At 43.4% G+C, this 24,089-nt stretch overlaps 1 protein-coding gene across 18 annotated transcripts in view; it reads left to right on the plus strand.

The window, feature by feature from the left end:
- LOC143379016 (uncharacterized) overlaps nt 1-24,089 on the plus strand; it is a 202,293-nt gene that overhangs the window by 161,073 nt on the left and 17,131 nt on the right. For 8 of the 18 annotated variants that reach the window (XM_076831276.1, XM_076831278.1, XM_076831264.1 and 5 more), the window contains 15 exons: nt 6,636-6,752; nt 8,009-8,186; nt 10,626-11,008; nt 11,943-12,175; nt 14,528-15,638; nt 16,193-16,315; nt 16,868-17,200; nt 21,270-21,560; nt 21,621-21,686; nt 21,806-21,971; nt 22,237-22,415; nt 22,588-22,914; nt 23,104-23,216; nt 23,283-23,409; nt 23,628-23,913. In XM_076831276.1, the coding sequence (XP_076687391.1) occupies nt 6,636-6,752; nt 8,009-8,186; nt 10,626-11,008; nt 11,943-12,175; nt 14,528-15,638; nt 16,193-16,315; nt 16,868-17,200; nt 21,270-21,560; nt 21,621-21,686; nt 21,806-21,971; nt 22,237-22,415; nt 22,588-22,914; nt 23,104-23,216; nt 23,283-23,409; nt 23,628-23,913 (4,033 nt within the window). The remainder of the gene's footprint in view (nt 1-6,635; nt 6,753-8,008; nt 8,187-10,625; nt 11,009-11,942; nt 12,176-14,527; nt 15,639-16,192; nt 16,316-16,867; nt 17,201-21,269; nt 21,561-21,620; nt 21,687-21,805; nt 21,972-22,236; nt 22,416-22,587; nt 22,915-23,103; nt 23,217-23,282; nt 23,410-23,627; nt 23,914-24,089) is intronic. The other 10 variants (XM_076831281.1, XM_076831266.1, XM_076831282.1 and 7 more) reach the window with 8 other exon arrangements.

Consider the following 24,089-nt stretch of genomic DNA (forward strand, 5'->3'; position numbering starts at 1 on the left):
AAAAGAATTTTAACCCTTAACTGGTAATTCTGTTCTTGGCAAACGTGACTGGTATACTGAGGTCGCGGCAGACCCCAAATAAAAAAGGACACAGAAATTTGTAAAGTCGACACTAGACCAACCTCTATGAATATTTCGTTCTTAGGTAATGTATAATATAATAGAAACGTAGAAAGTTAAACTATTATTATAAAATTATTTCAGCTTACAAACTTAGACAACCAAAAATTCTGCATCGAACTTTGCGTTCTTGGGGTAATAAGCGACCCCAGGATACCAGTTCAGGGTTAATAATTGAGAAATGCAATGTAAAAAATTCCTACGCAAGGAAGGGGAGAGGGGATTGGGTTATAAAATCTTTCGAATTCTTACACTTGAATAGGAAGGGGGAAAGAATCGCCAAAATTACCCTTACGTGCCCAATTTGAGGTCAGCCCTAAGGCACAAACATATGGCGATTATATCCGTCGTGTTCACTTAAATCTTGGTTACCCTGCGCGGCAGATTAATTGTAATTGATACGTTCAAGCCTGCGCTTTATTTTCACACGGTTAAGACGCTGCTCCATGCATCATATAGCCGTGCGCCGGTACTTTCTCGATTTGTACAGATCGCGTCGAGCCGTTTATTAGCTATCGGTTGATTCGAAAGCTTGTTCCAAAACGATCCGCCGCGGCGAGGATACAGTAGTGTTCATTGAAGCCTTCCGACCGGCTCTCCTAGATACTGCCCGCGAGATACCACTGAAACGTTACCCGTTGATCGGCGTATTTCGCGCTAAAGTCAGCCGCTACTCTTTCGCCGTAATTCACTTGGAGGGGGCGGTTTTCTGTTTCTCTGGAAATGATATGTGGCTCGAAATAAAAAGGTAAATCCCTCTCTCTCTCTGTCGCTGCTGTTCGGTTAGATAGCGCGTGTCGAATAAATCAGCGAAATTGGAAAATAAATTTCTCCGTGGACGCAATAAAAAGAAAAGCAGGGGTGAAAGGGGGAAAGGAGGCGGAAGAGAGGAAGCTCGAACAAAGCGGTCTCTTCGGGGAGATGTAAAATGCACTCTCACGTGAAATTTATTTCTGGAAGGATGTCTACAGCGGTGGTCAAAAGAAAGTTGGAAAAAATATTTCTACATCGATGCTAAGCTTCATTGGAGTCGATGTCACTGATTTATTCCAGGGAGTCCCGAAAGTCTGCGACGCACAGGCTAGGGATAATAGTTCCTTTCCATCGAGACACGACGGTTTTATTATCTTCGCTGCGTAGGCCTTCTTTCGACTAGCGCTTGTATATCGATAAAGTAGCTTTCGCCCCGAGGAGTGCCGCACCAATTGAAAGAAGTCACTCGTCCATCCGCCCATGAGCATTCCGCTCGGATGTCTAAATCGCCTAACGAACCGTTCTTCTTTGGCCCTAGTCTCTTTCTGTTTCTGCGTTTCTACGCCTGCTCAGCGCAGAACCGCTGCCTAGGATGCCGTTGCGTGTATAAATTCGTACTGGCCGTCGAGGAACACGCTAATAAGAGGGGAGCATCGGTGATTCGAAGTCTACCAAACATTATAGCTCCTCAGCTAATGATCAATTATAATGGTCAACGCCAGTTAGTACCACCCAGCAACGACTAAAGGCACAGCTATTCGGAGAAACCTCTAGAACCGCGGAAACTAACCTTGCCGCGTGGTATTACGCTTCGTGGATTCCTTCCCCCCTCGATTTGGTTGCCGAGACGACAATTTTCGATTACCAAAAGCGATTTACGCAACTGGGTAGCCGTTACGAAATCTTTCATCGCCGCTTCCACTCGTATTTTTGCGCTTCCCAGAGCAGAAACGCTCGCGCCAGCATTTAGTGCGTTCTGCGTAGCGTTGGTAGGACTGGTTTGCTGGGGGAAGAACGTGAGTTCGCATCGCCGAACGGAGAAACGCCTATTCTTGACTAGGTTCGCGGCAGAAATAGAGCCGGGTTAATAAGAAGAATTGTTTTCTGTTTAAATTATTTTATTAATAATGTATAATAAGTACCTCATAAGTACCTTATTCATGCTCCACTAATTAACACGGGAACCAAATCGATGACTAAACATCTTGCGCTTCCCCTCGTCAAGGGCAAAAAACGGGAGCATTTGAAATGAATCGCTTTATCGTGGCAAAGGGATGGTCGCACCAGTGCCCGGAGGTGTATATCCGATTCGCTGAAAATACGCGAAACGATAATTGGTCCGAGCCCCGACGTCTAATTGCAAGCGGCGGTGTCTGTGCTCGTTCGTAGAACCCTATGGAAAGAGAAGGAGAGAGAGAGGACGTACGTGGAAGGGGCTCGAACTTCCCGTCTGCTCTTAGCGCGTTAGTTGTGGTTCACGAACGAGCACATGTCGATTCTTCGCGCCCAGGGTCGCGATACCCCGGCTCTCGTGCCCGTCTTCTCCTTCGTTCGACACGCATTGCGTTTATAAGAGGCAAACAATACGAGCGCGCACGACCCTCGGCGAGAGAACGACCCGGCGTGCTCGAGCGAGGCATACTGCCCTCGCAAAACGAGAAATTCCGTGGAAAGAGACACGGGGAATCGTTAAAAAAAAAGGTACCTCTGGCGAGAGTTTGTCACGTGACCTTGAATGACGTCACCGAGGCCAATAGGAAACCTTCCAAACGGCGGCGTTATAACCCGAGCTACCGGAGCAAGAGTTCGTGTGACGTCACCTGCGCAGCAGGGCCACGCGCATCCTGTCCGGACGACGTGACCCGAGGTAGAATCAATCGTGAATTTGCAACGAAATCTCTTTCTCTTTTCTCGCGACTGTGCCGACGTTATCGCGGGGAAGAGTCACGTATAGGGAACGTCTCTATGCGACGTGTTTAACGATAGATTCTTAGGCTTCGGTTCTCTATATTATTTGCCATCGGCCCGCCCTGTTTCCGTCGTGTTTCCAAGCACGTTTCCCACTTTAGGAAAACGGTGCTGCTTCGGATCGGAGAAACATCGACGGCTCGGAGAGCGACCGAAGAAAGAATTTATCGCGCGCGACGGGACGGGGAGAAATATATACGGTTTAAAGCAGAGGCTAGCGGCAACGTCGCAAACCGTTTGTCGGACTCAGCCGCCGAGTCACCGACTTTTCGAGGCCACGGCACGGCAGCGTGTGGCCCGTGCGCGTTCGATTCATTTCGATTACGAGCGCGATCTATCGGTGCCGGGAAATATGAGCTCAAGGACGGGCTTTCCCCGCGCCGAGAGATCGCGAATCTCGGCCGGTAACGCAGAGATTTACTTTCCATCTCGCTTCGTGTTCCACTTAGCGAACGCGGCCGGCTAACCTTGCGACACTGAATGGCACAACGCGCGGAAGTTTACGCTTCTTCCGTTTTAACAGCCACGTCCGAATATCGCACGCGGCCACGTAATTTATTGTTCGGGTAATGTTTAACGGTTTAACATGTATCTTTTCGTCGTGTTTCCGAAGGGGAAGAGTAGGGGAGGACTCGCTCGTAAATGATTTTAATAATTCGATCGTTCCTCAGGGAAAGTGTGGAACTGGTTTTGAGTTATTTACTGGCGCTCTTGGCAGTGCTAGAACGTTGTGTTTTGTTTCGTTCTTTTCGCACTGCTTTTTTTCGTTGCTTTTGCGTCGTTCAATAGGTACTTATAATTAGTTCGACTGAGGAATTTCGCAATTACTCTCTTTTTCTTCGAAATGTCCTTCCTTCGGCAGTCGCGTTTTATGATAATTAGAGTGGAGCTGAGTTTTTGGAATTTATCGTAGTTATTTCGAAATGAAGATCTTGAGCAGAAGTTTTGCATTTTTTTTTGTACAAAAAGGTGACAGTGCAATTCACTTGTAAATGGTATAATGTATTTTCAGTTTGAAAAAGTATACCGCTATTTGTAGGGTAGTCGCGTTGAAGTGTGTAATGAAAAGTATTGTCAAATTCTCTTCCACTTCTTTTCTCTTTGTTACACTTAGCAATTTGCTCGCAGGTTTGCTCTGACATTTTGCATACCAACCCTGTTCAGATTTTACTAAAAATACAGTGTATCCAGAGTTTAAACAAATTAAATAAGGTTTTATAATAAATTAAATTTAAACCCTACGGGTAAAACAATGACAATAAAAAAGAGAAACAAAGAGGAAAAAATGGGGATTTATTTTTTATTTGGAAGGGAGAAGTAATTCTAATATAAAAAAGGATATAACAGAGAAATTCTAACAAGAAGATATTCTGATAAAAGATGATTGAATTTGAAATAGGAAAATTTTAAAGAACTTGCTGCTCATGAATTTATAAGCGTCTCGATGAAGGTTCTGCACGGACGTGCATCGAACTCCATTATTATGACAAACAGGCAGATGAGTAATTGTTTGAAACGTCTGATAGACCAGGAACAGATATGACAGTTTATTATACGTATTCAATTATCGCGCAAGTTGGTGGAATGGGGATTATCATATGCCGTTTAAATATTTGTCAGAGTGCGGCGATACTCGCGCGTCAGAATCAAGAAGTTTGAATAATCGACAACAAAATTCTTTATGCGGTTGAAAAACATTCCAGAGACAGTTATTCGATATATAACGCAGTCTTTCCTTCCATTTTAATTTAATATTAAATTTAACTGGTTTTAATTAACTCGAACGGGAATTAGCATTCATATTTAGAAAAATATATTTTCATCTGTATTGTGTTTTTCTGGATTTGCAAACTTTCACTTACTTTCCGTTTTACGGAACCGCCACTTTCTTATTAAATTTTGTTATGTACGCCCCCTCCATTTTTATCGTCCTACGAACTTCCCGCAAACGTACAGAACCTCGTCCAAGCTGGAAAAAGTTACACGATCGTTATTTACACTTTGATAAAGAGACAAATTAAAAAAGTCGCTTCCATCGAAAATTTTGTTTGTTCAGTTGCATCTGCGACGAATGACGATATGCGAGATATTGGAAGAATGGGTTCAGAATCTTCAGCGCGTATCTTGTAAACCAAAAATTGATTCTAAATATGTGAAGATTTATTTTTAGACCTATAATCGAATTTAAAATAGAATTGAAAATATTCAAAGTAAAATTACGTGGATTAACGAGGGGAACTATGCTATGTAGCGAAAGGGAACTCCCGGAATAGATCAGTGTTACCAACATGATATAGAAAATCTGATATTATAGTTACTTTATTTCTTTTTACCGTCATTGTATACTGATTGTTACTTAATAAGTTCTTTTACTTAATAAGTTAATTTAGCCAGTTCTAAATTTTTTTTTTTATAAATTCTGAACCTTTTTTTAAACCTATTAATACCATTTTTTAATAATAAATGGCTCCGATGTACGCTGAAATTTGTTGTTAAAACACACAAAAAGGAAATTTATGTTACGATAATATATTAATTATTAAATTTCCACGAATCATTAACTGGTTTTATCGGAAGGCGTCAACTCGTCTTCTTCAGTAAACAGGTGAAACGCCCATCATATTATCCTCGTATTTCAACGGAAGTTGCATCGCTACTGCGGTAATGCAAAACACTTTTCATTTAAAAGGATACACACGTATAAAACAGTTCGGTCTTGTTCAGCGAACCCCAACTTCTTTTTACCATTTAACCGAAGGAAATTCGTAAGGTTTTAGATAACAAATTCGTTACCTTTACGTCTTGCGCAATATCGGTCTTGTATTCGTCGCGTCGTAAATAAAGAGGGTTTCTTAATATTAAATAAAGCGAGCGGTAAAAATGCGGCATTGTAAATAATCCATTGCATTAAATGCAATACGTATGCGCCATGGTACGCGGGATGCAATATGCAACGGGAGTTACGGTGAACAAATCAAACGAGGTGGTATCGCGTTATTATTTGACATTTTAATGCGAAAGGGAAGTCTCGTGACCGCGATATTTTTTTTATCGTTGTTACATTTATGCCGAGTTGATGAATACGTACCGAAAAATTTAAATGCAAGCTTCAGTTCCTTTATCGTTGCCTAAATGAGATTATTAACTCAACGGTGGACGAGTTTCATTTGAACTTGTAATAGGAAATATTTATTGAAAGTAACGTTGAATACCTTTCTTTTTTTTTTGGTAATGATGTTGCTTTGAAATAAAATTAGTGTGTTGATCTGTTTTAAACAACAGAAACGTCGAATGATAAAATTCATTTTATTACTTTTTCAAAACTTGTAATGTTTGAAATGTAATACTAAAGCAGTCATATATTTGTGGTACACGGTTAATGGACATTTTTTTATCACTCGAGCTGTTGAGAATAGGGATGACGGTGTGTATTTCGCTTCACTTTTGTTAGAGTTAGGCAGGTCGGGTGAGGAGAGAAGTACGCGTGTTAGCTTTAAACGTATATAATGTTAGAAATTCCAATACAAGAGGTAAAACGATGGAGCGCACAGTACACGCGTGTCGCGACAGAATGGTTAGTTGATCGAACCAGAGGGCGCTGTCGGTCGACAGCAAGGCAGCGTTTCCACGACTGCAGGTGCGTCCGCAATGCATGTTGCTCTATCTCCAACAACTTTTAGAAATTGGAATATAATATTCGACGTGGATAAGAGGAATAAATATACTACGTATTGCGATGCCTCATCGGCTTTCAAATTTTATTTACACTATAATTTTCTTTTTTTTTGTTACAGCTTCGGCACATTAGGCAACAAGAAGGTTCGAATAGTCATGACGTTCAACAGGGGGAAGTGTCTTCATCGAATCCTAACATACTGTCCAACGATCAAGTTGGTCCTATTTTACTCGAGGTACGAATCCACTTGCACACGATGATTTAATTAAGGGGACTAGGCAGTCGTTTCCCGTGAAAGAAACACTTTCTTTTTTATGTAAACCAACCAGTAATTGACCGCATACCAGTGAACGACCATTAGGCAAAGAAATGTCAATTATAAATTTAAACATTATTATATATTTATAAATGGAGTGTGGTTGCACTTTTAATATCCTATATTTTTAGTTACGCGTATTAAGCAAATATTAATAAGTACAATTCTTATTAAAAGTATGCGGTCATTTACTGGGCTTCTACACGTTTTGCATTTTACAATTTTTTTTTAAATTGCGATAAGAATGAGTAATTATTTTAATAGAAATTTCAAGACAAATAAATTTAAATGCAATGTCAACAGCTGTTTTGTTGTTATACATAAATATATTCGAGTATTAATCTCAAAGGTCCATAGATTCAACAATTCGAACATTCACTGGTTGCTTATTTGTAAAAAAAATTAAAGTAAATCCAGATGTACCTTTTTACCCGATGTTTATTATTATCAAGAAATAAAAATGGCGGTGCTGACTGGTAAACATTTTAACGTTCTTCTGTAGTTTTCAGGTAATACTATTAAAAAAAAAACAGAATTTATAAATTGGTGCCCGAAAAAACGGCGATTATTTCAAGAAAAATTCGGTCCTGTTTGTGCGCCACTAAATATCCGCGATTTTTTTAATTTTTTAAAAACTTTTCTTTCGTTGCGCGAGTAATGGCAGATGTTTTACACATCCTGTAATTTTTTCAAGTCGATCGAACCTCCGTTCATTCGCAACTAGGGGAAAACCAAGAGAAAAAAGATTCGAGAAAAACGCGATTAAAGTTTCTGGGCAAAGGCGTTGCTGTAAATTGCCGCTTGACTTTTTCAGTTGCCAAATCAACAATTTTGCGCATTTTTATAAAAACCAAGCGGCATTTTATTCAGAAAAAGATAGTACTTTCGGAAAATGCAATAAAAAAAACGATTTTTCAATTGCCTACTTAGTTCCCCTAAAACACGAACTATCCGTTTCAGGTTGATTAAAATTGACTGCCTATTCGAGAAGTTCATCGATTATTGTCCTCAGTTCTTTGATATCGGGAAAATGAAATGCAATGGATGTATGTCAATTACGGCAATATGTCACTTCAAAATCTCTCGATTCGTCGACAATGCCATCTCCCATTGAATCTCGATCGAGCGATTTAAGTGTGTAGCAAAATTTAACCGTATATTGAATTTTTGTCCAGGCGCTAGATGGCTTTCTATTTGTTGTAAATACGGAGGGACGCGTGGAGTACGTGACGGATAATATAACTCAATATATAAATTATACGAGGGACGATGTGCTTGGCAAGGATATTTATAATATTATTCACCATGGAGACCACCACACCTTCATGCCGAGCTTGCTGCCTATGTCAATAGGTTGGTACCTCAATCATTATTACTGCTTATTTGTTCCGGCTTCTCTCTCTTTCTTTTCTTTTCCGTTTTTAATGGAAATTGGAGTTGCATCCAGCTTCGCAGGCACGCGATAAAACGATTATTAAGTCAGTCCATAACTAACATTGTTCTTTCACTCGTCAGTCAACAATAGAGTAATCAATTCCTTTCAATGGTTATTTGATAATATGTTTGATGATTAAGGTCAGATTGAATAATATATTCACAAGAATCGATCAGTGCACTGAATAGAACTAATACTGAAGCGACCCTTAATCTAATAGAACCGAATATTGTATCCGTTCAAACAAAAATACTCGCGAGTCGTTCGAACCCATCACTACCTTCAGTTGGAGTTTCATATAAATTTTCTAATTCTTTTTTCACGTGTTTCGCACGAAAGGTGGAGACCTGACGCGGCAATTTTGTATGAAATACAAGAATTCTCCATGAGTTCCCAATCGAAGCCTTTCAATTTCTGAATTTCTTAATGTCTAACTCAACGATCTTTTGGCTGCTAGGCAAAGGATTATGTTGAATAACTGAGAGATTGAGAGAAAAAACAGGCAAACCCACATTTTTTTTTTGCGAAATTGAGTTAGTAGCAGTAATGTATTTTAATAGACTGTACTAATTATATAAAATAGGAAAAATTAATTTTTTTTTCATTTTGGGTTAGTCCGTTTTTGCTCTCAATGCCTCAGTTCTGGTCATGTATCAAATGGATAACAAAACCTTGTACTGGTCTATGCTTGATTTACAAGATTGTGGAATCGAGGGTGCCCCATCATTAATTCATTCACTTCAACGTTCAAAATTACTGTGTACCACTTATATTTCATCTCACTTGATAATTCCATTTAGAAGTCGTTTTTTGCTTCTCAGCCCATAAAGAAAGTTTGAAGACATACCCAGCCATTGTTGAAGATTGGCAGTAGAAACTTCAGGCACTACCCACTATCCACACTTGCAACTCTTTCCCATTTTCTCAAACGATACTGCATTGCGCAATCAACTATTCAGATCAAGTTCTTCAGCTAATTTTCCTATCATTGCAATGGAATCTCTTTTAATAGTAGCCCCTGGAACGTCCATTGGTCTTGAGGTTTTGTTAAAAATTTTAGAAATTTTGTTAAACCATCTTCAGCACTGATATACGCTAATATTGATCTTTACATTGTTACACACCCTTTTCCTGGCTGCAGGTAAAATATTTGATTTGTAGCAGTAAAAATTGCGGCGTGAAGTTGAAGAAGGGTGCATGGACACAATGTACAGTACTCCTATTTATATTGTTTGATTAAACTCTCCGCGGAAAAGCGGCATTAATTATGGGATGACCTAATATGTGTGAGTGCGTTTGGTATGCGTCGCCCAGTAGTTATGATAATGTTACTTCGGCGTCGGTTTACTGTCACCGTTCACGCGTGCTTCTCGGTTTATCTCGTTTTGTTATGAACTTCGGCAGTTCTATAACGGCAAGATTTATCTCGTGTAATGCAAGGAGAGAGTTTTAAAATTCCCGGGCGTAGCAGAAATTCAATGCCACTGGCCGCTACTGCATCGAAGCGCAGAATGCTTTTCGATTCGTGTCGCTACTATCCGCGAGATTTCATTAAATATTTATGGCAGTATAATAAACGACCGATCAGCGAATAATAGTTAACTCTAGTATCAACGATGTTTAACTATTGACTTCGCTCTTCATTGACCCAGGAATTCTACCAAATTCGACTTCTTAGCTTACACGGGAATGATCTGGAATTTTGATTTTTCATCGAGCTTCAATTATGTGAAATTACAGTATTTATGGAAGGGAGACAATGATAGATATTTATGAGAAGTTACTGGCGTTTTTATTCGCGATAAGTGGACGTACAAAAAGTCTCCTTTCAGCTAGCGGTTAATTGCAGAAGTGCATCGTACCGGCGATTTTCTAAAAGCGGCTGCAGAAAGTTAGAAAAATTCAACTAACAGGGAGAGGCTTTTAGGTGTCCGCATCCGACTGCTTTGGTTTTTGAATATGTTTTAGAGGACCGAAAAATAAGAAATAGGTGTCTTTTTTATTTCGTCCCATACGAACTTTGAGGAGTGGTTTCACCCCCTGAACATACAAATGGGTAAAAATAAAAAGACCCCTGTTACTTATTTTTCTGTCCTCTAAAACATATTCGAAAACCAAAGCAATGGAAGGCGGATACCTAAAGAATCTCTCCTTGTAAGCAGCAATATCTCATCAAGACGTTAATTGCAACTCACTTAGCACATTTGCGAAATATTTTTTACTAAACTTTTCTGATGGGCACAGATGATTCATAGATACAGCAGCTTGGTACTCGTTGTCCGTAATAAGCCGATGAATGTTGAATCATACATGTTTGGGGTAGAACAAGTGGGATTAAGGTGCCTTTTATTGTTTAGGCTGGACGAGCGAGCCACAGCCCCAAAGGAATCGTATCTTCAATTGCCGCTTCTTGGTGAAGCCTCCCGATGATAAAGAAGAGACTATGGAAGAGAAGCAGCAACGAGTATCGAAATACGAGTCTATGCAAATCTGTTCAGCCCTTTTGCCAAGTAATAGCGATCGTCTGGAGAGCGGTGACGTGTCCTCTGAATCCTCGGACATCGGTCCTTGCGTGATGTGTGTGGCTCGCAGGATACCACCGAACGAGAAGCCCACTTCTACGCCCATCGCTACGCCCATCGAGCAGTTCACTGTCAGGTTGGACCCCTCGGGGAAGATTATCGCGGTCGATCTCAGCTGGTTGTCGCCTCCTTACTCCACGTACCTAGGCAAGGTAAGGGTACGTAAGAATTCCTCGTGTATTCTCTCTCGAAACTCCTGCTCGCCCTGCAAAAATGCCATACATCTTCTCACATCCGGAATTAGGGGAAACGGTCCATCGATTGTCTGGATGGCTTCGCTTCTTAAGAGCAGTCTCAAAATTTTCAGCGATCTGACTCATCCTGTTGCTTTTGCCTTTGATTTTCCTGCCATTTAAAGGCTCGAGTTTTGTAAGCGGCAGCCATATTGCAATGAGTTCGGGCTTAGGAAGAATTCCCTGGTTAGGGCAGCCTAGCAATTGAAAGGGCGCTGCACAAATCCCTGTTTACAAGCAATTTTCTTCTTTATATATGAAGGGTAAGGGGAGAAACAGCGAATGTCACAAAAACAGCTTTATCGAGGCACGTAAGATTTGATACTTTAGTCCATCAGTAAAGAAACAAGGTTCAGTGAATTTAATTTTCTTATATAATTTTCTTCTTAAATAATTTCTTGTTTTACCTTGACGACAGAGGGTTGTTCCGGTGCAGAGTGGACATTTCCGGTTTTTAACCAGTATGCCAAATCTTTAACGTTATCTTAGAGGGGTATTTGAACTTTATAACCCTCTGTGATTCGACAGTTCTGTAGTCCCAGTTGCCACCGACAAAATATACTATAAATCACGAAAAATGGTCATTCCCAGTTTTCCCCCTTACCCTTCATGTATTCTTCCCTTTCACTTATATTTACAGAGATTTTAAAGTATCGTAAATAGTAATATGTCACTTTAATCACTGCCATATCAATAGCTGTATAGCCAGCAAGTGTTCTGGGTATTATTTTATTATTATTCTTCCCATTTAAGAATAAACGTTTACAGTCTATCTATATTCTCGCCTACTCTGTATTCTATGAAAGGGCTGTCCCTTCAATAAACGAACTAAAAAGATTCCTGTGGGACATTGTTACAGGACCTGATCGGCAATACGATAAAAGAGTTGTGCCACCCTCATGATCTCAGTAAGCTAACTGCACATTTGCACGATACGCTTCAAGTTGGTGAGAGCATCAGCGATGTGTATCGGCTACGTGTTAGGCCCGATAAGTTCCTTAACATTCAAACAAAGTCAAAGCTTTTCAAAGCAAATGTGATGAATACACCACGCACTACCGACTTCATTATGGCCACCAACTCCATCATTGGGTAAGTCGAACGACCGTACTTCTTACTTGTACTCTTAGCCGTACAATCCGACAGATCCTCGTGACTCATTCAACCCCGGACTAATGGTCATTCCCGCGATTATTCGTAGTCTCTTTGCATCGTTCTCTCTTTATTAAAAATGTTCGCCGATTCTCCCACGTGAACAGTGGAGAACGAACGAACCGATTAGCCCCTCAGCGTGGGATGACGCGCAGGACTCGTCATAAGAAAACCGTCTGGAACCGCGGTATGACAAGCTCCAGATCCAGCTCCGAGTAAGGCTCGGGTCCAAGGTCTATCGCAACCCGAAACAGAGGCGCGCCGAGCCACTACTCCTGTACTCTCTGTAGTTTCGTGGTATTAGTAGTTGTCGAATGGAAATGCGGTGATCTCGGCCCCACACAGGCGTGCTAAGTTACCGATTCTAGCCCCAGCAGTGTTTCTCCCTTCTTAAAAGGACCATTCAGCGTTTCGACCGATGCAACTCGTTCCGCAACTGAATAGATGATGGTTAGAAAAGAATGCCTCTACGCTGAGGGGTTAAACCGAGGTTGAATGCGTTAACACACTGACTACCGAGATGGCGGGAAATCAACTGTAAAGGGTTGGACTGAAGTGTTTTAAAGGAATTGCAGATATTTCAGTAAACAAATGTGTTTTTTTTTTTAATGCAATTGAAAGCGCTAATGGTACTCAGTGCGTTGATGTTAACTAGATGTAGTTACACAGATACGTTAAGGTTAGGATTGTCGAAAGAGAACAGAGACTAGACAGTGTGACTTCGATTATCACAGGTGCGCGTTGATGTTTAAATTCACATTTGAGGGAACAGCCGGCTTGTTTTCTGTTCGATACTTTTAATCGGCCGTTTAATCAGCGCCTCGATAATCGACGTTCAGCCGAGTAATTAAGTTAATGTATCCTTCGTGTCGCTTAATTACTCTACCACTGAAACACACATAGGCAAGGGTGACTATATCTACACGACATTCCACTTACGAACTTCCCGCTTCATTAGGTTTCCGCTAATGTATTCTGCTCTCCTGATTTCTCCTTGTTTCTCTTATCTAGTTCAGTTTTAATAACTTTTTCGGCCCAACTAAAAAGCACAAAAAAGAAACGAAACCAAAGAACGGAACATGGCCGCAAAAGTGAATTTTATCGAAGACTACTAATACCGAAACGAAGGCAGAACGCGATTCGTTGATCGTCCACTTGAAACTTCGAAGTAGCAAATTCGACTAAACTTTCCCAGAGCTCGCGTTGTTGTTTTTTCTTTTAGGTCTCTGAAATGCCTTGCATGCGTCGCAACACGGGTTTTCTTCTCGGTGTTGGAGATCTGACCACTCTTGAAAATTGAAAACGACTTATCCTCGCTGTGATGTAATCGTGATTACCACCCCAGAATGCGTCTATTAGTTTGTGCTTTCTAATGCTTCGTTTGCTGATAACCGCTATGTGTGTCACACGCTGGTGCCATCGTGCCTCATCACACAACCTTCTGCAGTGTTCGGTTTCCACACGATCTTCACACTTCATACATAGCCATCGAGGTGAGGAATGGCAAAGGTGCCATTTGCTAGAAATGCCCGAACCTCGGCATTCTTCATCTCGACTTACGTATTTCGTGATGTCTAGAAACGTGTGCGAAGTAGCAGGTGATCGCAAGGCGATCCTTTCGTTTTCTAACTAGTCCAGTTTCAAGATCGCGAAATTCTACAGTATCGTTGCTCGCTACAGTATTATTTGCAAATGCGACGGCGTAGAAATAAATTAGAAGCTGTTAGCCGAGGGTAGAGGCACCATTCAAGTTAGTAAAGAGTTTTGCGATCACCTGGGGGCATTCACGTCATCGGGCTGCATATAACGTGTTGAGGCTGCAAGTACATAGCGAAAGTAAGATTCACCGTCGCGGCACGGTGAAGAAGGGTCTTACTCGCGCTTATGCAACTTCCATCAGGGTATCAAGGTGGCTCGATTGACGCTCAAGGTTCTTCTCTCAGCGAACAGTGCGCGCGATGCGAAGAAACATTGTGTCTACTACCCTGTAGACTATTCATCCTTTTGGTTACCTCGCTGAAGTTAACGGAGTTGTATATTTTTCCCTTTGATGGTAATGGCATTATTCAGATACTTTAGAACGGCAAAGACGATGGAGGGAGGGGATCGCACTGTTCGCCGCGAGGAGCCATTCACCGTGATACGTCGCACGAAAGAAAGAGAAAGAGAGTAGAGAACGTTCCGGATAGAAATACAATAAAGTAGTAATGCTTAGTGTTAGTCTAAAATCAGAAAAAGTGTTAATGGTAAATGGCAAATACATTGTGTTGTTTTGTTTCTTGTCCATGATAGGGACAATGACTTAACGCCTATCGAGGGTGGTCAGCTTTCCAACAACAAAGTGTGCTCAGGACACTCTAGTAACCGTTGTGCGAATAATAGTAATAATAATAATGGTAACAGTAAGGCAAATAACGTGGGTGGCCCGCTGTTGTCCGTGGCGCATCTGAACGGTCAAGTGAGCGGTATCAGTGGCCGGGGGTTGGCAGCGGGCACGTCGTCGTCGTCGTCGTCGTCGTCCTCGTCGTCGTCGCACGGCGCCGCGACATCGTCTAACTCGATCGTCTTTAGCGCGGCCGAGTCGTGCAACCCCCTGCCGTCTCTAACTACCAGTAATCCGTTCAACCACTTTTCGGGGAACATGGACTTGGAATTCGAGCTCTTCCCCAGTTCCACATGGGACTTGGATAGTAGCAGCGGCTGGCCGGATAGGCCCGAGTCGAGAGCGAGCGGGCCACCAAACTCACGACCACCTTCCCAGCCAGCCCCGACATCTCCGAGTCCCCAGGGAGCGTTCTCCTCTAATACGGCGGTGGCGCCTCACTGCAGCCCCTTACGCGCGTTCAGCCCGACCTCAGGCAACGCAGCTCACACCTTCAGTAATTCGTTCCCCTTCAGTCCGCTTCAGGAATCACAGACGTCCACCATGACGAACAGCGCCGCTAGTAGCGTTAGCGCCAACGGTGCGGCCGCGGCCGGCCTCACGCCCAAGAGACAGGACGAAGGGAAGACCGGCTGCACCACCACCAGCCAGACCCCCATGGAGGGCAGCAACGCGAGAAGCAACGCGGCGGTCGCCGCTGGCCAAGCAACGGCCGGCCAGGCCACGGGCGGCACCGCGGCCGTCGTCGAGACTCAGAACAGTGTTGTGTCCACCGAGTCTGGTAGATTGAGAAACCTGTTGACCCAGAGGCCTAGTGCTAGTGAAGACAGTCAGGACAATACGGCTAACGATTTCGAGAGCCAGAATAAGCATAGGATATTAAAGATCTTGTTGAATCAGCCAGACGAGGATGATTTCCACCCCGACCATAATAATAAAGTGCGCAACAGTCCTAGCAACATGCCGAAACCAAGCATGGAGCATTCGAAATCTACGCTTGGGAATAATATGCTGTTGCAGGTAAACACGCTGTTCTATTTAAGATGTCCAGGGGGCACTGGACCGGTACCCCATCTATTCAGCTTAATCAATTCCAACTGCTTTACGTACCTTGTTTCCTTGCTTCTCCCCTTTATCCCGCTCAGATGACCCTCTTAGAAGTACGAGATCAGCCAAGACGTTCTTAGAAAATAGAATTTTATCTTTATCAAGTTTCTGTGTCAGTAAAGTGCGCGTCCTAGTAAGTATAGCAATAATAATCAAAATAAACAAATAAACATGAAACAGCTACTAATCGGCACCAAGTTTCGATGAAGATTTGTTAAAAAAATCGTGACCGCATTTTGATGTCATAGTTTTTATTCATTTCTACATATTTTACTCGATGAGAAGGTTAAAAATTCGAAAGCAATCACGGATCGCAAGTAAACAAACAGTATTCTCATGACAGATTGCAAAATTAAAAGCTCAAAAGGACAAAGGTTTTGGCTGATCGCGATCTTCCCGTTCAGATCAAAAGGATTTAATTCGTAAGACTGTATACTAATCTCTTACTCATATCTCACTTCTTAAAGTTGTTAAACGAGAAAAACGACGACGAGGACGAAGAGGCTCGCGCCGGCTTGAAGAAAAGGAACGAGCTTCTGCAACAGCTTCTGAAGGATCAAGATGACGAGAGGAAGGTTCAGGAGCAACAGGTAGGTGGCCACATGCTTGGATTACTCTCTAATGTGTAGGATTATTTGCCATAGTCGGCAATTGCTTTCAAGTACAAGGACAGTCGAGTTGATATTGAACTAAACTAGTACAAACATGTTTCTCTGCATTTTACATCACACCTAAATGTTTTCAACGCTAATTTGGTTCCAATTTCGCAAATAATTAGTGCACAATGTGCATAGCGATGTGTCGAAACGCGTAGTGGGCACTATTGAAAAATTTATAAAAAATGCGGTTCAAAGTACTTTTCCAGACCCTCGATATAATATGCACTGGTGCGTAAATACAAACCCCAAATTCAGTTGCATTCAATTGTAATCCGCATAGTAATTCCAGTCATATGTGTATGCACAGCTTTACTTATTATTCATTCCTCCTATAATTAGTTATTTAAATTGGTGCCGTGTTTACCTTGTTAGAGACTTTGAATTTTGATGTTCTCCCAAAATTTTCAACTCTTTTCAATGATTAAGAATAAGTAATATCCCGACTTGTATCCCGTGATTTATGGAATGCAATGCATGGAACAGTGCAAGTCACAGACTCGCGAAGAAGATCCTCTCCTGCGAAGTCTTGGTTTTCGGAATACTACGCCGTCCCCGTCTCAGTCAGGCGACAACGTAGGTCTTGGTGGCTCCACACAAGTCGGGCAAAAGAGACCAGGCGAGGATGGCGATCTGAACGTAGCTGTGAAGCGGCCCATGGATGGCTCGCACCAAGTCTCCTCTTCTGGTACATCCACCAATGCGACCAGCAAGCTGTGGGAGAAGAATAAGATGTTGGCCTCGCTGCTGGCAAAACAGCCTCCTCAGCCAACTACTATCCCACCAATACCTGCGTCTGTGATATCGGCTACGCCACAGGTAATTACACGTTTAACATGTGTAATAATGCTAAAATTCGGGTCATCGGTGGGACCTCGATGCATGCTCTAAAAGGTAGATGGCGGTGTTATGGGAGGAACCTGGGGTCGAGATTCCTGCCGGGAATCTCCAGGTGTACGTAACGTCGTCCTTCGCGTTTGCCGGGCTCTGATGATTCGGGTGAAGATGCCGGGACGGATATCCTCGGTAGGAAATCGGGGTTAGTAGATTCTTTAGCCGGTTAAAGAGTCAGGACTCATCGCAGGTGTTGAACAAGGTTTATTCTGCCCTGATTCGTGGGTAACAGTGTCAAAAATGGGTCTTATAGCCTACTAGGTCGAAGTGGAGCCATAGTCGTGTCCATCTTCGGCCCACTTTGTTTGTTTCGTCACATGTTGACTGCCTTCGCTGATCATCCGATATCCTTTACGTGGCTGCACAAGTTGGTTTGCAATATACGATTGTAGTTTGGATTGCAACATCCCTCCCTCCTTGAGAGGATAGGATAGTCGAAAGGGTGCTTAGGGAGGTACTTTTACAGTAGTTCCTCCCGATTACAGCATAATTGCTGTGTGGGGGTGACATCCCTGGTCGTCGGTACGTTAGGGATGTTCACTCGCTTAGGGACTGTCGCTGGTTTAGGTATTAGTACCTACCGCCGTAATTTGTAAATACTACTAAAAGCAGTATTAATAAATAAACTAAAAGTATGATTGCTATAAGCTGTATAATGTTTGGCATGGTCGGATACACTATCTGCCATGACGTTAAACCTAGTTGTTTATGACTCGCATCGTTGGATAACTCGCTTCGCACCTAGTTGAGTTGACTATACAGCTCGGAGAACTCGAATGGATTCTTTAAGACCCTATCTATATTCTGTACTGTTTATTTTCGCTGTTATGTCGTATAAGGGTGCCGTTGACAATTCGACATCCTGGTTATACATATTTTTCCGTTCCCGCAACACAATGTCCTTAATTCTTAAAATTCCTGACTTATCTATCACGCCGACTAGGCTGACGTTCACCGCACTGAATCGTCAAGGTTTCGGGTTGACGTGCTGTAAAAAGCCACGTATCCAAGCGCGTAGTACCTATCCACAGAGTGTTTCGCAAGTTCTCGGGAATTCGTTTGATGGCTTACTTCGCACTCTAGGTCAGCACTGTCCAGTAGGCGTAGGGGACCCTCACGCGCCTGTTTCCCTTTCCTACCGTCCCTTCCCCACACAGTATTCGCAGGGAATAGTGGCATTGGCTCGCTGTGGCGACGTGTGTCACTAATACACACGCAATGTGCAGCGTTTGGGCTATATACACGACGACGGAGACGCTAGCCTGTCATGGTCGCCTCTTTAGCGTCGCGCATATCCCTGACAACGCGGTCGGGAGTGGGACAACTCCATAGGACCCGCGGGTCCTGCCTTCGTGCAGCGCTGCTCTACATTATCGTTGCTGTTGTGCGGGATCATCGGTTGCTCGCAGTAATACCATGCAGCTACCTGTTTACATTAATTCGCCGTGATTCGCGAGTACATACTGGTTACTATTTGCGTCGATAACAATTATCGGTGCTTGTACGACTAATAACGCATACATACTATCGCGAATGTGGATGGGGGCTGGAGTTTCCTCAATCACCGTGAATGTTTGTGCGGAAATTAACGGAACGGTTATTGCGGCATAAGTGTATGTCTATCTAAATACGCTGCGACAGAGGATAATTTCTGTAAATTCGGTGCTATCGGGAACTGGCACGATTGCTGACTCGACCCGTAACTATAGCCGTCTCGTCAGTGCCGCTAGTATTTCCTTTCTTATTATTAAGTTTTTAGCTTTTAAGATTTCTATACTTATACCCCTATTTATTACTACAGTATCCGTTCCTTTCTCTTTTCTCCATTTATTCGATGAAATGTTCTAATCTATTCGCGTGCGTTAGTAGAGTTTTCTTCCCCTTTCGTATCGTATACATAACGCTCGAATTTATTTCAATTACTCTGTATGGTTCCTATCCATTTAGTTTCTAGTTTCTTCGATCCACCCCTTCATACGGATTCGCCATATAGTAAAACTTTATCCCTTGCCTTGGAATCTATTCCGCGTGCCTTTTCATCGCAGCCTTTCCTGGACCTCTCTTTTGCGCTCTGCAATTGCTCTCTAGCCACTTCGTTCGCCGCCCTTAGTCGTTCCCTAATTTCTTGTGCGTAGTCATCGCAGCTGTACGTCGGTTTAGGAGGTACTTTCAATGCGGTAGGTAGTTCCACGGTCTGTCCATAAACTAATTCGTACGGCGTATAATCTGTCGCTGTATGTGGCGCCGTATTGTACGTGAACATTGCATAGGGTAACCATTCGTCCCAGTCTGCCTGGTCATTGTCTAGGTAGCGTCGTAGATACTTTATTAATGTTCTATGCGACCTTTCTAATGCTCCATTAGATTCGGAGTGATACGCTGTGGGTTGAATGTGGGTAATTCTTAGCAGTTTACAAAAGTTTTTAAGCACCTCGCTCAGAAAAATGGTCCCCTGACCCGTTAGGATTTTTTCGGGTATGCCATGTTCGCATATTATTCTTGTGACAAATCCTCTAGCGACCGTTCTTACTTTCTGGTTAGGAAGGGGATCGCCCTGCTGAATTTAGTATGGTGATCCTGGAACGTTAGTATGAATGTATTCCCTTGCTCTGTTTCAGGAAGAGGTCCTACGATGTCTAGCGCGCCCTCCTCGAAAGGTTTACAATGGGTATCTCTAATTCCCATCGGGGCCTTGTTATTTCTACTTAATTTATTTTCCTGACAGAGACTACACTTTTGTATATACTCCTCAATATCTTTCTCCATTCCTGGTCATTTGTAATTTTTCTTTATTCGCTGCGTGGTACGCTGAATACCTAGATGCCCTCCTAAAGGTGCCAAATGGTACTCGTATAGGATTTGCTGCCTATCCTCTTTTTCACTGACCTCCACTGTCTCCACGGTCTCACATTCCGCCAAGTGATTTGCCTGTCCTTGTTCGGGGTCGTTCTGCCGCGTGCACACATTCCGGCTTAGAGCGTCCGCGTTCCTATTGCTTTCCTCCGATTCGTGTATGATTTGATAGTCGTGTTCTGCTAATTGTATACGCCGTATAATTAACCTAAATCCTGGATCTTGCAGTTTAAATAACCATACTAGCGCTTCGCGATCGGTTACTACTTCGAACGATGTGACATACACATAGGGCCCAAAATGCTTAACTGCCCAGACGATGGCTAACAATTTTTTTTCTATTGTACTATAATTTCTCTCGGCTTTATGTAATACACGACTCGCGTAAGCTATTGCTTTATCTTCCCCTATTTTCCCTTGCGAGAATATCGCGCCTATTGCCACGTCTGAGGCGTCTGTGGTCACTATCGAGTCTTTAGTAAAATCTGGATAAATTAGGAGTGGTGCCGTAGCAAGGGCCTCCGAGAATTTCGGAGTGTCCGTGGTCGTCCTTCGCGTTGGTCGTCCAACGGGATGTGGTGATTCGGGTGAGGATGCTGGAAACCGAGGGTAGTAGGGTCTTTGGCCGATTAAAGAGTTAGGACTCACCGTAGGTGTTGAGCAAGGTTTATCCTGTCCCGATCTGGGTTACATTAACTGTCGTTACCCTATCACTCTTATGAGATCTGAGCTCCGTTGTTTCTACATGGTTCTTATATGCTGCTTGAGGTCGAAGTGGAGGCCATCTTCCGCCCACTTTGGGTGTTTCGCCACGTGCCGACTGTCTGTGCTGTTCTTCCGATATCCCTTACGTAGCTGCACCGGATTTTAGGCGGTCGGTTACACCGATCAGAATGCAAGTTGGATTGCAATATCAATTTTAGTTTGGATTGCAACATCGGTATTCATTCTGATTCACCTTCTTTCTTTGATGTATTTCAGCATCGAATGGAAGACTATGGACTTGTGCCTTTGATGAAAAATTCTGCATGCGATGAATATCGTGGGCTACCCGTGGCCTTTTAATTATTTTCACAGTTTATGATATTCGGAATGGACCTGAATTTGAATCGAAACGGTGTCTGCCTTGCTTGTTCTGTAGGATAAGCTGCTTCGCATAGGATTGAAACCACAGCAACCACCGCAGCAATCACAGCCACAACCGCAGCCGCAATCGCAGCAGCAGCAACAACAACAACAACAACAACAGCAGCAGCAGCAGCAGCAGCAGCAACAACAGCAGCAACCATGGACGGGTGGCAGCATGCAATCAGTTGGTGGTAACAATACGATCACAACTACTGCGACTTCCGCGCGTACTCCTCTCCAAAGCCAGTCGAGACAACTACCTCGTCAAACAACCAATACCTACCTCAGTCATATGCTAAGTCAGGTAATAATCGACTTATCTATATGTGAGAACGTTTTAAATAGATTAATTTTTTTTTGACAGAATACTTTGCTATCGTATACACTATCGTCCACAAGTTGGGGTCGAAGAAAATTTGTGCAAAATTCTGTAAATATTAAAAAAATATCTTATGAGCTATCATTTTAAGACACTTGCGTTTAAAATGGAATTTAATAAAATGGCGCAAGTCTCGCGGCTGTGTACAAGCGACTCGTGTGTGTTTGCAGCAACAAAGACCGCAAATGGGTCAGATGGATTCGGAATTCACAGGCAGCGGGGAGTATCATCAAGCAAGCACCGATCCGAGTAGTTGGGACAACCAGTCGTCAGACCCCGATCTCTCCGACATTTTGGATCAGGTTATCGAGTTCGTGCCGGACGAAGCTATCGCAGGTACCCCTATCAATCATTGCGCACAATCTACGATCGATTCCTGACATGTGTTCACCTTACACGTACTCCCTAATATTTATTGCGTTTTCAACATGATTCTAAGCTTTCGCTGTCACAGCATAGATTGTAAAAAGCTCGCGCGCATGTAGTAAGAAAAACGATCCGAGAGACATTAGTGAGTAACTAGTTGACACATTCAAAGGGAGGAGATTCAGTGACAGCGAAAGTAGCATCATTACGGACACGATAATTTTCCATTCAATAGAGTCGTCGTCTGCGATAGCAAATCTCCTAGACGTAATCGAAGCGCCGCAGAACAACGTACTGAACGAGAAGATGGCGATTAACGCGATACAAAAGTCGTTGATGTTGTGCGAGACTGCCGTAAATCCAACGTCTTCCACCATAACGATCCCCGGCACGCCTCCAGCTTATTCTACCGCGGTAAGTTAATACCCACCTTCCCCTATTTTTCGCCGCGATCGCGTAATAATAGTAATAGATTTTTATCATTTGCCGTGTCAGCGCGGCCCTCCCGGCATTACCGCCCCGCACGCCTGTGTTAACATCTTTACCTGGCCGCAGTAGTTAACATTTACGACCGCTATAATTTCAGTTGGGAACTACGCCGGTAACGACGAGCCATAGTTACCAGCCACCGCCAATGTACCAGCAACAGCCGAGGATGAGGTTTAACACGCAACCAGGCGTCAGGCAGGCTACCGCTCAGTTCGCGCAGCAGCAGCCGTTGCTGCAGCAGCAACGGGCAAAGCTGATACAGCAGCAACAGCAGCAACAGTTAAAACAGAGGCTGCTGCAGCAACAGCAGCAGCAGCAGTTACTCATCCCTTCCAACGCTACAGCTACGGACCAAATTACTACCGGCATCCATAACATCGACAACCTTCTCAACAATACTGTCGCGCCAAATGTGTCCTTACAGGTAACCGTAGCTCATTTTCACTGTGCAGAGGCGTCTTGCGTGGCAATCGGCAAACTCTTCCAGCGCGTCTGACAAGTCGTGCTGGAGAAGCTTGTCGATCGTCTTGTGAGACATCTTATGTAATGGATGGTTAAGAAAAAATGAATCGGTAAGCTTCATACTACACCGATTATTTCTCACTTTTTCCAGCGGTCGAGTGTCCCAGATTCACAAGTCTCTCCAGGTTATGGGGGATCCGTCCAGATGCCTTCCGGTCACCGGCTTGCTCACTCGTACTCCCATCCATCGACGATACCGCAACAGTAAGCAGCTCGATCTAGACGCTATTAGTCGCACGATCGTTACGTAACGAGCTCTTTTATTTCTAGCCCCATTGTAAACAATAATTTCAACAGTGGTCAACAAGTATCTGCTGCGGCGCGACTCTCGCCGCATTCTCCCGCTGGTATTCTATCATTCTCTCATCCGCAGCCGCTGTCACCACGAGTGACGCAAGTAAGTTTAAGAGCCGTTTAATTATACGAGCCGCCCTAAATGCCTGCCCCGTAGTTTCATTTTTATTTTTAAGTTTTATTTTCGTTTAATCAGTCGGATGGGTGCGCGAATTAGTTATGCGACGCGCCATGCCTCTTTTGCATCATTCGCATAGTTTTTACACACGTTGTGTACGGAGGTGATGGATTAACGTTCGTTTCATGTTTCGCGATTGTAAGGGCAACTACGGTAACACCCCGAGGCTGTTCAACGTTAACCAGGTGAGATCGCAGCAGCAGCCCACCGCGCAGCAGCAGTTGCAGCAACAACAGCGGTCGATGCCGTCACCAGGAACCCCAGCATCTGCACGGCAATCTCCGTTCCCCGCGGAAACCTTTCCCCCACCTACGTCCCCCACAGCCAGCCAATTTCCACCTGGTCCTAATCCTGGCGCGCCAAATCCTTCTGCCCAATATCGGTTGCAACGGACCACGTCTACACCTTCAGCCACGACTCAGCTGCCAGGTAGGTTGACGTTGTGCTCGTAATGATTTCGATCGTGATCGTATCGCGGAAACTTATATCAAGACGATTTCATGAATTCTACTTATACCAGCAGTGCATTTATTACGTATTGATTGTTGTGAGATGGTTCTGTGCACTTTTTTCTTCGATTACGAGCGGTGTGATATCTTTTTTTT

Source organism: Andrena cerasifolii, chromosome 2 (assembly GCF_050908995.1).
Source record: "Andrena cerasifolii isolate SP2316 chromosome 2, iyAndCera1_principal, whole genome shotgun sequence".
NCBI lineage: Eukaryota > Metazoa > Arthropoda > Insecta > Hymenoptera > Andrenidae > Andrena > Andrena cerasifolii.